General features: G+C 30.7%; 2 protein-coding genes across 2 annotated transcripts; one reads left to right on the top strand and one right to left on the bottom strand.

Annotated features, from left to right (window-relative positions):
- Positions 1-11545: 11545 nt before the first annotated feature.
- Positions 11546-14015, top strand: LOC125875856 (transcription factor bHLH30-like). Its single transcript, XM_049556900.1, has 2 exons — positions 11546-12100; positions 13319-14015. The coding sequence occupies exons 1-2, from the start codon at positions 11828-11830 to the stop codon at positions 13811-13813; spliced, it is 768 nt and encodes a 255-aa protein (XP_049412857.1). The 5' UTR covers positions 11546-11827; the 3' UTR covers positions 13814-14015.
- A 2234-nt stretch (positions 14016-16249) lies between these two features.
- LOC125875839 (ABC transporter G family member 10-like) lies at positions 16250-18113 on the bottom strand. Its single transcript, XM_049556884.1, has one exon. It carries the CDS (start codon positions 18078-18080, stop codon positions 16254-16256), a length of 1827 nt encoding a protein of 608 aa, XP_049412841.1. The 5' UTR covers positions 18081-18113; the 3' UTR covers positions 16250-16253.
- Positions 18114-18418: the final 305 nt, after the last annotated feature.

The raw sequence follows: 18418 nt of genomic DNA on the forward strand, positions 1-18418 counted from the left end.
AAAATTATCTATATCCAGCTTTATATATATATAAATTATTATTATTATTATTATTATTATTATTAATAATAATATTTGAATGAAGCATAGGAGATAGCATATGGGGGTTGGAAATTGTAAAATTGATTTAAATGGAAGATTTCCATGTGAAACCGCGTTGTGTGTCAAATAGAGAAGGTAAAAGGATATATTTTTGTAAATCAGGTATTTTTTTTTTGATTGAATCAGTGAAATCTTTGTATGCATTGGGATTTATAGCTTTTTTCGGATGTTTTGTTTCCAAATTATGATGTATAACAAATGAATTTTTATTTTTTTAGTTTAGTAGCTGTTTTTTCTGTTTGAATGCATACAATAATTTGTATCCCATTAAGTTAATGTAACTAATCGATCATGAACTATATGTTGAATACAACAATTATATATGAATACAAAAGTGATATGAAAATACAAAGTTATAAATACAAAGTGAGATTGAATATAAAGTTGTGAATACAAAAGAAATACTCTCTTCATTCGAAATACAAAGTGACTTTGAAAGGTAAAATACAAACTAATGGATCATGAACTATATGTTGAATACAACAATATATGAATACAAAAGTGAGATGAAAATACAAAGTTATAAATACAAAGTGAGCTTGAATATAAAGTTGTGAATACAAAAGAAATTAAATTCTCTCTTCATTTGAAATACAAATTGACTTTGAAAGGTAAAGTAGGCACATAAAATACAAAACTTGTTGGTATACAATTAGGTTGAATACAAAACAAAAGAGAAATACAAACTTGTTCACATATAAATTGAGATTGAAATACAGAATTGTTAGCATACAGTTAAGATGAATACAAATTAAGAAGGAAATACAAACATGTTGGTATAATAATTGAGATTGAAAAACAATGTAAAAACAAAAAAATGTAAAACTTGTTGATATATAGATAGAATGAATACACAAATAAACTGTTAATTCAGACATTGTAGACAGACAGATGCTTTCCCCAAATCTAAAACCCTAAAAGCAAATATAAATGTATTAAAAATCAAACAAAATAAACATATGAATGAATTTGTAGATTCTAATAAATCTGAAATATTAAAACGAAATCAGAAAAAAATTAAAAAAAAATTGTTTAATCGACTAAAAATCTAAAATACATAAATTTTACATTAATATGTAAATAAACTTGCATAAAAATCGAAAAAATTAATGAAAAATCTGTAATATGTACAATGCGAAATATAAATCATAAACGGTGATATTGAAAACAAATCAAAAGAAATCTAAATAACTAATTGAAATACATAAATATTATGTAAACAAACTTGCATAAAAATCGAAAAAAATGACGGAAAATCCTTAATATGTACAATGCGAAATATAAACCATAAACGGTGATATTGAAAACAAATCAAAAGAAATATAAATAACTAATCGAAATGGATAATGAAAATTACCTTGCCAACCGAGAAATCTGCTTGAATTAATAAAGAGATTTCGTTTAACAATAAAGAAAATTTCTTGATGAACAACAATTTAGCACCTTGAAGAAAGATAAACTCGAAATGTGAAAGGTGGGGAAGAAACGTGAAAGTTGGGGAAGAAACGTGAATGGTGATGAAAAAAAGTTAATGGTATTGGTTTAATTTATTTTTTTCACTTTAAACGTTTATTGGTATATAATTTGGTCCAATATAGGACTCTTCCCATAAATAAAATTAATTTAAAATACTAAAATCTGAATACATATTATTTTATAAAACATTGTCATTCTGTCATTTTAAATAAATATTTTAAAGTGTTGTTATTTTGACTAATTATGTTAGGTATTATGACTTAATTGCTAATTTTTCCAACTTGGGGTATCCATAGGTAGTCCTGGGCTACAGATCCACAAGCCCATTATGTAATAGGTTTAATTGGGCCTATCCACTTACGAGGCCCACTATGAAAGGTGTTGGACTTTAAAGTAGACTTCCGTCGCTACTTAGGTGCAAATATTCCTATTACTACGATACAACGACCCACTCAAAAATCGACTAATGTATACTCAAGTAAAAATTCCGATGAACTATTAAATCTTTCAATTATTTACGTAGGAATCGTTATTTAATATGTACTAACAAATAGTTATAACAACAATGTTGCAGAAACATAACAAACAAAGTTTAAAACGTATACTCAACAAAAAATTAATGTCTGTAAAAACATACCAGGATATGTAGAATGAAACAGAAAGGAAAGAAAATCGAGTTTATTGAATGCACAGTGTCCCTTTGAGAAAATTATTCTCCTTTAGTACCCGACGTTTAAAGGAATATATCCTCCCATGATAGAACGATTCTATTCACTAGTGTATTGATACAAAAATAATGTTGTCAGTGAACCACTCAACTAGAGCAAAGTACACAAATATTTAATTGTGCAGGAGAATAAGAAGAAATTCAGAAATTTCATAGTGAAAAGTCTGAGGAATTATAAGTATTTATAGCCAACAAGCATTGTTTCTAAAAGTTTGCAACATTTCAGAACAATCACTAATACATGGTTGTTCATGAAAGTTTGCAACCTTTGAGAATAGTCATGGTTGTTCCTAAAAGTTACAACATTTCAGAATAGTCATTTAAAACAATGAAAAATTTAAATAAAATGAAAAAGACGTTTTAACCCAAGATCGAGTCGCATGGATCCGATTTGGATTGTGTCGTTTTGGGCTGGCCATTAATTAAAGAAAATTTTGTCCAAAAAATAATCTCTCGGTCATTTTTCAAAGTCAAAGCCGAGCGAGCGACAATAACGACACGAAGAGATCCCTCTTTCCAACCCTTTTAAGAACTAGTAGAAGTATTTCCTTATTCAAACACTTCATATTTCCTCCTTTTATCTCCCCTCAATTTTCCAATTATTCTTATTATATACCCAACATGAATCAAATTACTAGATTAGCAATGTTTACCAAAAATGAAAATGAAATTAGAATTGATTACAACCCATATGAACAATCAAATAGAGTAATTATTACTAGTACATAATTTGATACATTAATGAAGGCATATTCATATGTTTATCATGTTTAATTAATAACATCGAATAAGAAAAATTACAAGCATAGTTAATCATTCTGGCCTGCTACAAAACTAGGCTAATTAAAACTAAATACGTTATTACAGAATTTCATTATTCTGAGAGTTGACTCAAAGTGATTTATAATTTATATTGGAGTAGTTAAATAAAGTTATTTCTTTTTATAACTAATTAAACTCATATCCAACCATTTAATTTTTATTTATTTTCCTTTTATATCCTCACCTATAAAATTTATTTTTTCTGATTATACGTTCCCAACTAAACCTCAACTAAACAGTGGAATCCAATGACAGATTAATTAAAAGGCCGATACACTAAGATATTTTTCTAAAGAAATTTAGGTCACCAATTTAGAAATAAAAAAAATAGAAAACTTAAAGGCATATTGGAAAATATTGCTCATGAAAATCTTAGGTATATATCGAAAGGTTGATTATGTTTAATATTAATGTGCTCCAACTGAGCGCAATACTGATTTACGATTAATTATTATATATTACTCCATCAGTGACAGAGTCAATGTTTTTACAAATAAAGTGGTGCACACCTAAACTAGACGAAGAGGTACACACGTAATTTCCCGTGCCTCCTAGCCCCTAGCTGGCTCTGTCCTTGTATCCATTGTAACAAACTTCTTTGTTTCATCGTAAAGAAATTAATTAGTTCATGAGAGAAAGATTATTCCCAAGGAGTCTCACGTCAGATGAAAAAGAAGTGAGTGATCACCATCCATCTTTTTTTTTTCCATCCGATATGAAACTCGATCATCAACATTCATAGCTTTTGAAGTTATATAGGAAAAGAATATGTCCTTATTTACTCTCGTTTTTTAAAGATCATCTTTACTATTTCAATTAGTGAAGTAAAACAAGACATATAAAGAGAGGTAAAATTAAATTTGATTTAGACCAATACATACTTTTTATGATTAAAGGCTATCACATAAATATCGTTCTAAAAAAGGTACAAAAATCTTAAAAGACAAATATATATAATTAATGAACCAAATAATAATAACGACGTTTTCTTTTTCTTTCAAATTCTCTTCTATTGAAGTTTAATCAAATCGATATCGACTTGGCCTCTTACAAGGAAACAGTGTAAAAGGCACGAGTTTTGAATTAATAATGATAAGATTCACATTAATCCGTTGACTAATTATGTATAATTAATTAATAATTAAAATATGAATTGAGTAGTTGATGCTCTTGTCATTTAATCTCGACGTGTTACGTTCTTTAATTTAATTTAATTTGCATGAGCATACATGACCTTGCCCCCTTTAATATTAATATTAATTCCCCCAACATCAAGCAATTAAAAAAATTATTTTGCATCCACGTACGTACTAACAGGTACTTAAACAAAACATACATATCCTTCTTCAAATTATTCAGTAATATTATGATTTTACGTGGGGATTCGAATTTTCACAGTAAAATGGAGTTCATATAGTCAATAAACTGAGTTACTAAGATTTTGTATTCAAATATTATACTGTAAAAATAGGGTAAAAATATATTTCTTAAGTATATATATAAATTGTTCGAATTCACTGAACATAAAAATAACATTTCGTTTTGAATCATGGCTACGTCACTATTGACGAATACAAGATTTTCACCAAGAGGGGTTGAAAGACAAAAATATAATTCCTAAGACTTGAACTCAAAACCACAAGGTGAATTTTGAACCACTAGGCCATATAGTCAACCTCTTGTTTTGTGTACAAAAGATCTTCCAAATATATATGAATTGAAGATGTTTTTGTTTTTTTAATTAAAAAAAAGATTTACTTGTTCTTTAATTTTTATGGTCGGCATAAATCTAGAAGCATGGCGGAGTTAAATGGGACCAAGGGATTAGAACATTTTTAGCAAAAAATTACATTATATATATAAAATTAAAATTATGATTTTTATATATAGATGTTGAATTTCCTTAATCTATTCGACTTCTTTATGTATTTATTTTTATATATTTTAAATATCTTACTTAAAATTCTGGAAAAGTGTCAAAAATACCCATGTACTATTCGAAAAGGTTTAAAAATACCCCTCATCCACCTATTGACTATAAATACTCCTCAGTCAATCTTTTTGGTCCACTATTACCCTTTAAACTAACAACCTTATATTTTTTATTTAATATTATTATTATTAATTATTATGTGGCGTCTTTCTATTGGATAAAGTTTAATTCCAACCCACCAAACTTTCTCCTACCCCACCCGACCCATATCGACATCCCTTGACCCAAACCCAATTACCAGATCCATTAGAAATAAAAAAGATTGAATCATCGCTTCTCCCCTAAACCTAATATCCTATTTTTCTTCTTCCCCTTTTCTTATTAAGCTATTTCAAGATCAATTTCGTCCAAAATAACCATAAGTTGTTGTAATTATAAGGCACATAAGCACCATGGTCCCTCTATAATCATAATTTGTTTTCTTGAAAGGCTAATTACACCTCCTGCATTTTGGGAAAACACTTATGTATAGTGACATTGTTTTATGTTGGTGTAACCATTAGTGCATAATTAACATAGATGAATTTGTCAAATAAAAACTTCAGATATTCTGTCCAGAATATGCATTCAAATATTTAATTACTCAAGAGGGATCTGTAGGATTATGTTGGGGTCGATGAGTTGCTGATGAGATGCATTTAGCTTTTTTGAGTAACTAGTTATGTACAATTGATGTTGGATGATATTTTTTGCTAGAAACTCGTTGTTTACAATGCCATTGTTAAATCCAAGGTTCATCATAATGAGGATAAAATAGATTATGTNTAAGCACCATGGTCACTCTATAATCATAATTTGTTTTTTTGAAAGGCTAATTACACCTCCTGCATTTTGGGAAAACACTTATGTATAGTGACATTGTTTTATGTTGGTGTAACCATTAGTGCATAATTAACATAGATGAATTTGTCAAATAAAAACTTCAGATATTCTGTCCAGAATATGCATTCAAATATTTAATTACTCAAGAGGGATCTGCAGGATTATGTTGGGGTAGATGAGTTGCTGATGAGATGCATTTAGCTTTTTTGAGTAACTAGTTATGTACAATTGATGTTGGATGATATTTTTTGCTAGAAACTCGTTGTTTACAATGCCATTGTTAAATCCAAGGTTCATCATAATGAGGATAAAATAGATTATGTGTTTAAGGATAAAATAAATTGGGTGAAATTGATCTTGAAATAGCTTAATAAGAAAAGGGGAAGAAGAAAAATATGATATTAGGTTTAGGGGAGAAGAGATGATTCAATCTTTTTTTATTTTTAATGGATCTTGTAATTGGGTTTGGGTCAAGGGATGTCAATATGGGTCGGGTGGGGTAGGAGAAAGTTTGGTGGGTTGGAATTAAACTTTATCCAATAGAAAGATGCCACATAATAATTAATAATAATATTAATTAAAAAATATAAAGCTATTAGTTTAAAGGGTAATAGTGGATCAAAAAGGTTGACTGATGAGTATTTTTAAGAGCATCTTTCACATATAACAAATATAAAAATCATAATTGTATGTTATAGTTATAGTTTGAGTTTGCATAATTGCACTTCATAGCAAATTTTAAGTTTACTATGGAGCTTTTAATTTGTATAATTCGCTACAAACATCCAGTTTTATATAAATTGTTCAGTTTTGTATAAATTCATTTACACATTATAATTTGTATAATAAGATCTGTATTTGTATAATTATAAGTGTATAGGACGAAAATATATGTATTTGTATTTGTATATATATTTTTCTCTCACTTTATACAAACACAAACACATTTTATACATTTTATACCGAAATGTATAAAATGACTAATTGTATACTGAAAATGACTAATTGTTTATCGAATCAGATGACAAAAAAAGGGGATGTTTGCTGCGAAATACAATTAAAATAAACTATGGCTATAACATTTAATTTGAATTAATAATTTGTTATTTCATACAATTTTCCCTATTTTTAACCCAATAGGTGGATGAGAGATATTTTAAAACCTTTTCGAATAGTATAAAGATATTTTTGACCCTTTTCCGTTAAAATTCTGACCCTGTAACTATGAGGGAAAATAGGATATAGATATGCCAAAACTAGAGACACTAGGTTGATCTCTTCTAGATACTGAGATCAGCAAAGTACAGCAACATAAAATTGATCTTAATTAAAGCAGCTATAATGGGTTTAGCTATATTTTCTAAGTCTAAACCTATAGTCATTAAAGAAAAAAGAAACTAATATGAAATGCCAAAATCTAAATCTTGGTTTTTGTGTCTCAACTTTAACAATGTTGCTTTTGTAGAACAATGGCAAACAAAACAAACAGGATCAGCCCAAAGATGCATAATGACAAAGGGAAAAGCCTCTAAAAGAATATGTATAATATATATATATATATATATATATATTGACGAATCTGGATGGTGGTGTAGTGGTGAAATTAATTTTTCCTTAATTAGAAGTCTCGAGTTCAAGCCTTGAATATAGAGAAAATTTTGTTAGAAGAGTTACACCCGAATGAACTCTATAGTGTGTGATTCAAATTTAATTAGAACTCTAATATATGCCCTGGACACCGAATAGGCAAAAAAAGTAATATATACAGATGGCGGTATAAAATCTCTCTTTACATTATTAATGAATTTTTTAATCTTTGATAGCAAGTTACTTTATCACTTTTATTAGATTATTAATTAAAGAGAAAATGGCCAAATGACCATCCAATCTATTACCGGATTTTCAACTAACTTATATTTTACGGGGGTTTTATTACCTCCCTGAGTTATTTTAAAGTGGAATTATTTCCTCCCTGAAATGTCTTTATCAGGCATGTGTCTTTGGGTGAAATACACACACTTGACACGTGTATTTCACCATTTAATATTATTTTTTTTTAAAAAAATATTCCTCCTTTCTCTTCATTTCTTCCCCAATCATTTTTTCAATTCTAATTATAATAAACACCATTTTTTACCTCAATAAATTCTATATCTCTAAAAATTTATAAAAACAAAAATTCAAGTCCCCTTTTCTCTTCCCTATTCTTTATTCTTTCTCCTCTAAAATTTTCATGATTAATTTATAATTTAAGTTTTTTATTTTGATTATTCATGGGTTTTAGGAGAACATGTAGGATGTTTCTTTAAAAATGTAGAAGAAATTGTTTTGTTTTAGTTTCTTTTAATAAGTTTGAGGATATTTTTTAAATATACAATTACTTCACTTTGATTTTGTTACTTCTGAGTCCATGACTTTAAAAAAAATTAATTAATGGGTATGATTTTTAAAAATAAATTTAATTTGTTAGATATGTTCTAAATAAGTCTATTGAAAAATTATTTATTCATAAAATGCATTAGTTGTTGATAATTTTCATACCAAACATCTATTGAAAAAACTTCAATAATGATAATGGTGAAAAATGTATAGTTTTATACATAAATAAGAAGAAAGAAAGAGAAAGAAAATTAGAAAAAAAAATGGAAATAAAGAAAAAAAATAGGCAACTCACTCTCTCAAAGAAAGTGACATACACTTTATATGCCTACTCAGCACTTAAGGGGTTATTTATTCTATTTTAAAGTAATTCAGGGGTAATAGAACTCCCGCGAAGAATAGGTGTGTAGTTGAAAATCCGGTAATAGGTTGGGAGGTCATTTGACCATTTTCTCTTAATTAAATAATATTTATCAAAAAGTTTATCTATATAGAGTTATATCCAATATAAAATACTTAATTGTACATATAAACATTTCTACGAGATCTAAAACATATCTCTTTGAGGCATAATAATAATAATAATACACTCAATATAATTTCATAAATAAATTTTGAGAATAGATATACATAAACCTCATTCTACCTTTATAGAAATGATGAACTGTTTCTTATTGATCCTCGACTTAAGAGAAGTGGAATCAAAGCAGAATTGAAATAAAATAACGATTACAAAACAACAAAATAAACAGTTATTGATTGAGAATCACGAAAGTACGCTCACACATGTTTAATTCCAACGTAGGAGGTGACTTATCACATTTATCAAAATTTGATACTTATATTAATGAGAAATAACAAATATACATCATCAAATTAATCGAGGTGCATCCAAATTAATTGGTCCGTACACTATGTTATTAAAAAAATTGAAGATAATAATGTGTAATTTGAGTTGAAGGGTCTCAATATTAGAGTTGAAAAATGGAGTAGGTAAGTGAGTGATTGGCTCTTTGGCAAAGTGATGAGGTGAGCTGGTTACTAGTCACCCACAAAGTGGCCCCCTTACCCAACTGCCTTTGTCTGATGGCCTAACTTGACCATATACACACACAGTCTAATAGTGCATTTTCATGACTTTGGTAAACAAATTTAATTTCCTTCAAGCATTTTGTCAAAAATATGACCTTATTAGTCAAGATACCAATCAGAGTTGTATTGTCAAAAGTTTTGAGTTCGAGTTTCTCTAGGTATGAAGTCACCTTTGTTAGGGAACACATTACTTCAATATGAAACTTTTCTATGCAAATTCAAACTTAATCGAACTTCAATATAGATATCGAATGAGTGTGATTATTTTATATATAAGACAAAAGAGGTTATGACAGTATTCAAAAAGGGCCAATACTAAAGGATAGTGAGTTTATAATGGAAGTCAGTGAGTCACTTTGGTAAGGAACAATTATAAACTTACTTTTTCTAGATTATTTTTGACTAATAGTCTAGTTGGTTAAGTTTTTACTAGACCAAAAGTATTTTTTTTTTTTAATTTTAAGAAAGGTAAGATTGGTTGACCAATTTTTAAAGAGAAAATAAGTGCTTCTAGGGAGTAGCAAAAATTGATTTTCAGAAACTAAACTTGAAAGTATTTATAAGAAAATATATTCGAAAAATTTGACTAAACATTAATTGTTACTCAATTTTTATTTTTTTCCAAATTAAGAGGTGAGCAAACAACAATGATAAAAACGATTGAATCATCACAGTTAGGAGTGTTGAATGTTAATTATTCGATTTGGATCAATATTTGATTAAAATCAAAATTAAATTTATATAATCAATTTTATAAAAATCAAATCAATATGATAGATATATATCGATTTTGGTTTAATTATCCATTTTTATTTGAAAAATTATAATATAAATTTATTTTTGAACTGTTCAAATAAGAATTTGAGACAAATAAAATGAAATGGACAGTGTAATTATTTTAGTGGGTAAACGACAAATTATATGAGAAAAAAGAGGACCCCTTTAATTTACACCATAAAAGGACAAAATAAGATTTTGGACTGAAACAACTCTGAAGGTTCACTACCACATTCCTTTCACATTAGCACTTTTCCTGCTTTTTTAATTTGTTTTCATATGGAAAATACATTATAAAGTTAAAAAAGAACTTACACATGTGAGATTTAAAATCTTAACAAAAATAAAATACATTATTTAATAATATGCTATAACAAATAGTATTTTTTTAATTTTATAATAATGTTATTTATTCATATATTTAGACTGCAATAGCGAAATGTACATTATACTCTATGAGATAAAGTTTCTAATTTACTGATGAAATGACTTTAAATATGAGATTGTGGAAGACACAAATTAGATTAGAAGATTAGTAGATAATACTGCGTTTTGTTATTCGTTCATACTAGATTGCTAGTAGTTGTGACATTGTTTCTATAATTTCTTATGCTTCGATTTATGTTATTATTTGTTGTTTTTTGTACTTTAACTAGTATACTATTTTATTATGTTTATTGTTCTGTTACTGTGTTGTTTTTGTTACAATTTGCTATTACTTAGTATTTCTATTACTTCTTCTTTTAGACTAATTTAAATTATTTTTTTATTAAACCGAAAGTATCAGAAAAATATTTTTACCGTAAGGTAGTTGTAAAAACTAATATACTCTATATTTTCAAAAGCCTCACTTTATGAGATATATTTTGAAAGAAAACATGTCAATATTTGCAGCAGGATTTTATAATAAATGTCACAGACATGAGACAACTACAGTTTCTGACATTTTAAAATTTATTACATTGCAAAAAATTTATATGATTTGGTAGTCATTGCTGTCCCTCTTACCCCTTTTTATATTAGGAGTAGTTTTTTAATTAGTAATAAATATAAGATTATTTTATTTTGTGTTTAATTTGAGGTATTAGACAGTTTTAATTAATAATAAGATAAGTTATTTCATATATATGTTGAAATAACTTATTCAAGAATAATCTAATTTGGGACAATCAATTCTAAAATAATTTGTTCCCAATCGAACGAGTTGACGAAACTAATGTTGGGTTTAAATAGAGTTCTCCACTAATTTCCAAAACAAGAAACAACTAGCAGTAGTAGTAGTACATAGTGACTGTCTTATCAACAATACTAAAGTGTCCATCACTGTTCTTGGCTACCCTTTCTCTTTGAGGGACCATTCAAAATCTTCTTGTTTTTATCTTCCAAAATTTGGACTTTGGGGCTCATCACAAATCCCTCAATAATGCTTCAATTCAAGAAGAAAATTGTATCTTTTCTTGTTCAGAAACTTTGCCAATAACAATAAGCTATCTCTGTTTAAGTGATGGAAGTACCTACTAGAATTGAAAAAATAAGCAAACCCAGTCCAAGAATCTCTGTTTGGTCATCACCCACAAACCGTCCTCCTGGTTTTGTTCTGTAATTTTCAAGTGGGTGTTTTTCTTGCTGCAAAAAAGATGGATTTTTTAAGTTCTTTTAATGGGTTGAATGAAGTTTATGGGGGGTTTCAGGGTATAATAGGAAATGGGTTGTCATCATCTTCTTCATTGGTTTTGGATAATGAGAATGGTGAGCTTGTGAAGGCAATGGTGAAACCAGGGGGAAAAGGGGATAATCAAGAAAAAGCTTTGATTGCTTTGAAGAATCATAGTGAAGCTGAAAGGAGGAGGAGGGAGAGGATTAATGGTCATTTGGGTACTCTTAGGAATCTTATACCTGGCACTAATAAGGTAAATTTTCAGTTTATTTTGTTTCAAGAATCAAACTTTGTCTACTGTTTGTTGTTTTTTGATAGCTGTTAACATCTGTTGTCTTTTGTGTTGTTGGTACTGTTCTTTTTCTGAATGAGCTGTACTGCTTTCTGTATTAATTGACTTGTTTTCTCCACTGCTGTATTTCCTTTTTTAGTAGCTACTTTGATTTATGAGGGTCTTTCGGAAACAATCTCTCTATCTCTGTGATGCATGGTTAAGGTCTGCTTACACTGAAACTTGTGAAGCCCATTGGCTAGCTCATAAGTAGATTGAGCAGAATTACAATTAGTCCCAACGTTGTCTTTTGGTGAAATTAATTCCATAATGAGTACTGTTTTACCCACTTCAACTCCCTTGAAAGGTCGGATTTTTCTTCCTCTGATGTGTGGTTGGTAAACAAGGATCGGTTTTTTAGCAAGGTATAGAATGTACCGTCAAATATTTTAATATAATTACACAAGATGTTGTTTTGTTCAAGTAACAGATTCTAGCTAACTGAAAGGATCTTCTAATCAATCTAGAGATCATATTTGGGTAAGTAGAAGAGGAGTTTATTGTGTTGTTTATATACTACGCTTTAGATGTCAAGCGATTTCTTTGAATGGTTGAATAGTTCTTTTTTTCTTTGGACTGAATTGTTAATATTGCTTAGCAACTTTGGCTACAACAATTTACCCAATTAATAATAGAAGTATTTTGAAATGGCATGACACCTGATTTAGCAGTTGAGTCCTTGCAATGAATTCATCAGGTAACACTCGAGCTTTATTATGATCTCTAAACATCCTAAGCTCTGTAACTTGTCGCCATAGGGATATTGGGCTTATCGATTCATGGAAGAATGGATGCCACTAAATTTTTTTGATAAGCAATATTGTATAAATGGTTTTAGAATTTGGTTTTGCATGAAACATAGGTTTAAAGTATGCCAGACTATAATGAAGCGGCTGTAGATAGAAGAAGAGGACTAGTTTCACTGTTAGAAGTGCTCGAACTGTTAAGTAAGAAGGAGAATTGTTTCCCCTTGTTAGTTTAATCCAGCGTTATATGCATTTCTTTACATTTTAGAGGGGCAATGGTGAGATACTTCACCTTTTGATGACGGTGAAGTTAATTTTGGTTCCATCACTATTTCACATGTCCTTTGAAGTGTTTTGAGTTTAATTCTAGCTAAATTGCGCATTTCTATTATAGATGGACAAGGCTGCTTTACTTGCTAAAGTCATCGGCCACATAAAAGAATTGAGAGTGAATGCAGCAGAAGCTACCAAAGGCGTTCTAGTTCCAACAGACATTGATGAAGTTAAAGTTGAACAACAAGCAGAGGGATCTGACGGAGCCACTTATTCTGTCAAGGCATCTTTGTGCTGTGACTATAAGCATGAACTTATTTCTGATCTGCGACAAGCTCTGGATACTCTCCCCCTAAAGACTCTAAGGGCAGAGATTGCTACGCTAGGGAGCAGAATGGTTAGCGTTTTCGTGATTACTGAGGGCAATGAAAGGAATATTGAGGATACTGAAAGGTGCCAGCTTCTTATAACTTCTGTTCGTCAGGCTTTGAGGTCAGTGCTTGATAAATTTTATGCATCCGAGGAATTCTCTTCGAGAAGTACACTATCAAGCAAGAGACGAAGAGTCTCATTTCTCAATTCTTCGAGCTCATCTTCTTTAGGGGATTTCTGGTGAATAATGTGTCTTATTTACTGCATTTATTTATCAACTATATAATGTATTACGTAATGATCTCACGGGTTAATGGCATACGTCTTAGCATGCATATCCTCTGATAAAATGGATATGCATGCTGCTACATATGTCTGCCCTTTGTAAATGGAGAACGTGTTGCACTAAGTTGCAACCAGTAAAAATATAAGCAAAATTATTCTGATGTAACCGTTCCTTCGCTTTCATGATGTTGCTGTCCAGAAAATTTATATACATATGTTGCAGATTCCTCTAAAGACACCAATTGTGCATGTGTATTGCTATGAGACATTTTCTGTTTGTTCATTCTAAATTAGTTAACCTTATTTATGTTCATATTACTTTAAAGAAAAAGAGCGCGACTGCCTCCAGATTGGAATCTATCTAATAGTGCATTAGCATCATACAATTTGGAAGGTAGTAATAACATTTTTCTTGCTAATACTAACTATGAACATGGAACTTGCTGGAAACTGGAAAGTATTGAATCTTTAGTTATCTATTGCCTATTTAAGGATGGTGTTTGATTGATACTCCAACACAAGTGCTATAATGTATTTAATGTTGGCCTGTGGCATGCCTTGTGGGTTCATGGAGCTCTTTCTTTTTCTTATTTTGTTTTCCTGTATATAATCCTTCAGTATTTGAAGTCCATTAGCCTGTCTAATCTGGATTTGCGACAGATTGGCCTACTTAAGGGGGGGGTGTAAACTAAAGAATGGGAGCTGTCGCGGCCTCAGAAGGTTAGAGTGTTGAATAGTGTAGATATGGCCCTTGGACTTAACTATAAAAGCTAGCTCATAAAGGAAGGTTTGTCCAAGTCTATTCATGTCGTTATTTTTTTCTTTTAATTTTTCCAACAATAACACCAATCAATTACTATGCCTCAATCCATCCTAAACACTTGGAAGTCCGTTATATGAATCCTACACTGTTCATGTCTTTTCATTTAAATTCATCTCAGACCAATAAACTCATCCCAGGCCCAAGTTGTACAACATTTTATAATTAGATTATTCTGCGCATAGTTCCTTCAAATTATGTAATGTAACAAATTTTACACTATCATTCTTCATCAAAAAAAAAAAACAAATTTTACACTATCACTTTATAATTAAAACGAGCGTCCATATCACTTTACAACAAATAAGTGGTAGATTTTTATATAACGGACATATGACTAGCTAGCATTTATTGATTTGACGTAAATATTGGATTTGGACAACTTTTTTCTCCTATCAAGCCTATTCTACATTACCATATGCTAGCAAACTAGAGATTTTGTAGTTCTTAACTTACATACATTAACAATGTAATGTAACAAAATTTACACCATCACTAGTTTAAACAGTTTGTATAAGATACTACTCAACCTCTTTTTTATGTTACCAACTGACTTTATTTTACCAAATTACTCATAACTTTTAAATAACCTCACAGTGTAACATTTTTCACAATGGTTAGGACATAAAGTTAAAAACCTTCCTAATATTACTAGGTCATTTCATTATTTTTCATGTTAAGGTGTGAGGTAGAGGCTGTATTTTGTCCTAAAGTTGGCCTGAGGAAGCTTGTCAGGCAAATTAAATTTGAGATTTGAACACAAAAGCCCACTAGTCGAGCTGAACTGGTTAGTGATGGAAGCATTTCCCACGAACCGAGAACAGAAGGATCATGTAGGCTGATAACCAGAGTAAATAGTGTCAAATTGAGGGTTGACAAATGACAGACAAAAAAGAGGGTTGACAAGTAACAAGTTGAGTATAAAAAATTCTTCCAAGTATGAGAAGATCATCCTCTGTGGGCCTATTGAGTCTTTATTTTAGTAAAATTGCTCCATGAATTATTGGACCAAGTACATTGCTTCTTAGAATGTTGTCATCCAATTATATGTGAGACGTCAACAGGTCAGACAGCTCTAAGGTTTTTTATATTCTGTGAAAAGTAGGCTGAAACTCTGCATTTGAAGACAGTAGGCTGAAACTCTGCATTTGAAGACTTTGTCAAGTCTTTTGCTGCTATAAAATACGCGAAAAATGAAGTGTTCCTCTCAATAGTCAATATAAAATGGCAAATGCTGCAATGTGTTATGCTTTAATATTCCTCTTGGCTACTACTACTAGACAAGTTGAGCCATCAAGTGTATCTTTACCTTGCAACTGCTGTATATATGACTTCATTTTTGCCATATTTTAACTCAAATGATGATTTTTGTGCTCTCTTTTTCGCGGCTGGTAAGCAAGTTGGAGTTGGAAACAACTCTTCTTGAATTTGAAAATGGAAAGGGATAGGGAAGGTTTCATTTGGAACAACAAATTTGCATGGAAAAAGATCTGAAAATGTTGCAAGAATATGAAGAAAACAAACTGATGTACTTAGATTTTCATAGATGAAATTAAAGGAATTTTGTTAGTCATTCTTTTCAACATTTGTTTCTGATAGATCTATACCAGAGAATTAGAAAACATAAAAACCTGTAACAAAAGATGAAACTCAACATAATAGCTATGTTAGACCACTTCTGTGACTCCTCCAGACCGTATCGCGTCAACAACTGTTCACCATACATTAGACACACTCCATCAACTTTCTGTATGCATTTCAGTTTCCCACTCTCTCCTCCATACTCATTAATCAAGAAACATTCGAACGGATACTTAAACAGACTCAGATAGTGCACAAATAGCCAGAATATAGGAATTGACTCCTTCGATATAAAGTACCCTGAGAAAAGGAAAAATGCACCTATTAGGCAACCGATAAATGACATTCCAAGGAGGAAATTTGGCACTAGTGCAGAACAGGCTGCCACAAATGAATTCCCCATCGCGAAAATCATCCAGGACACCAGAGTATAGTACGCGAATGCACTGAATTCGTACTTTAATCCTACTAGCCAGTATACTGGTATAGCATAGAGAAGAGCCACTATGAAAAGGAAAGGAAGGAATACTATAGTGTTAGCTATATTGTAGGTGGAAATTCTGTAGGCTCCTCTAGATGTTTCCCTCATTAGGATTCGCCTTTCTTCTAAGAAAATCGGTAGAGCTTCCGTGTTGGATGACAGCAAGAATGTGAGACTAAAAGCAAAGAATCCAACTTGAGATTGCAGCTCCAAATTCTTGGTGTTGTTGTTATAAGCATTGAAAAATATTGATCCCAGAATTAGCCCCACAAGTAATGCTTGGATCACCTTAGCCAAGAAAAGTTGTTTTGTCCTGAAGATGTTCCTGCAGAATCTTTGGCTCAGAATTAGTACTTCTTTCAGTGGAGAATTGGAGTAGAGAACTTCCTTATTGGTGTTTTTGTTAAGCACAGTAACACTTTCTTGTTCTGTTTCACATTTTTCAATGTCACTTTGATCTCCAGAATGCAGGCATTCTGCAAGGCTATCTGTTATATCGATAGCGAATTCAAGAACATTGACATGATGAGGAATGAAATGTCCTGTGGACTTAAGTTTCTCTTCAAGAAGATGCAAAGATCCATTGTGAAGGACAAAGCCATTTGACAGCAACACAGCTTTATCGAAAAGTTCAAGAATTCGAAAACCAGGCTGATGGATGGTTAGTACAATTGTCTTACCATGATTCTTAGCCATTGATTTTAGCAGATGCATTACATGGAAAGCTGAAGCGGAATCAAGACCTGAAGTTGGTTCGTCGAGCAAAACAACAGCAGGATCATGGACTAATTCAACTCCAATCGCCACTCTACGCTTCTCACCACCTGAAATAGTCCTGCTTGATTCTCTCCCAACTTTTAAACCAGCAACATGGTCCAAACCAAGCTCATTCAACAGCTTTTTCACTCTGTCTTTGGCCTTATCATCCCCTGCACGTAGCCTGAATCGCGCACTATACATTAAAGTCTCTTCAACAGTGAGAAGAGGGAATAAAGCCTCATCTTGTGTCACATAGCCTGATATTCTCCTGAAATTTGCAGGCTTCATAGGCTGATCATTAACAAGAACATGACCAGAAACACATGATGGACCAACATTTCCTGCTAGAATATCCAACAACGTCGTTTTTCCCGCGCCACTTGGACCAACAACTGCTGTAATTTCTCCTGGTTTGGCTTCACAACTCACATTCCTTAGTATATAAGTACTAGTTTTGTTGTTGTTAGCCAACTTTTTGCCTATCCATTTAAACTCATTATATTTAGGAGGTAATTTGTAGGAAAGATTTCTAGCTTCAATTTTGTATCTATCAGAATTTGATGTCTTCACAGGTAAAATTTCCATTGGGAAAAAGAGATAGAAAAATAGTTTTGAAAGTTGAAAGTGAATAAGAAAGTAGATGAGCTAATTCAAGAAAATGGGCTCTATTTTATAGTACTTGTTAGACAGTAAGCTAATGTGAAACTATTTGCATGCATGTACTAAGTATGACATAAAGTGGCTATAATATACACATGAATTGTGTAGGGCATGGCAATGCAAGTCATGAAGTTGGCTCATTTTGACAGTTTCAAAATATATTTGCAACTGATCAAATCACCATCATAAAAAATTCCATATAAATTGAAAATATTTGTAATAGTATGTAGTCGCTCGTACATGCGATCTAATCTATGAAAAAC

Source organism: Solanum stenotomum, chromosome 9, assembly GCF_019186545.1.
Source record: "Solanum stenotomum isolate F172 chromosome 9, ASM1918654v1, whole genome shotgun sequence".
NCBI classification, from domain to species: domain Eukaryota; kingdom Viridiplantae; phylum Streptophyta; class Magnoliopsida; order Solanales; family Solanaceae; genus Solanum; species Solanum stenotomum.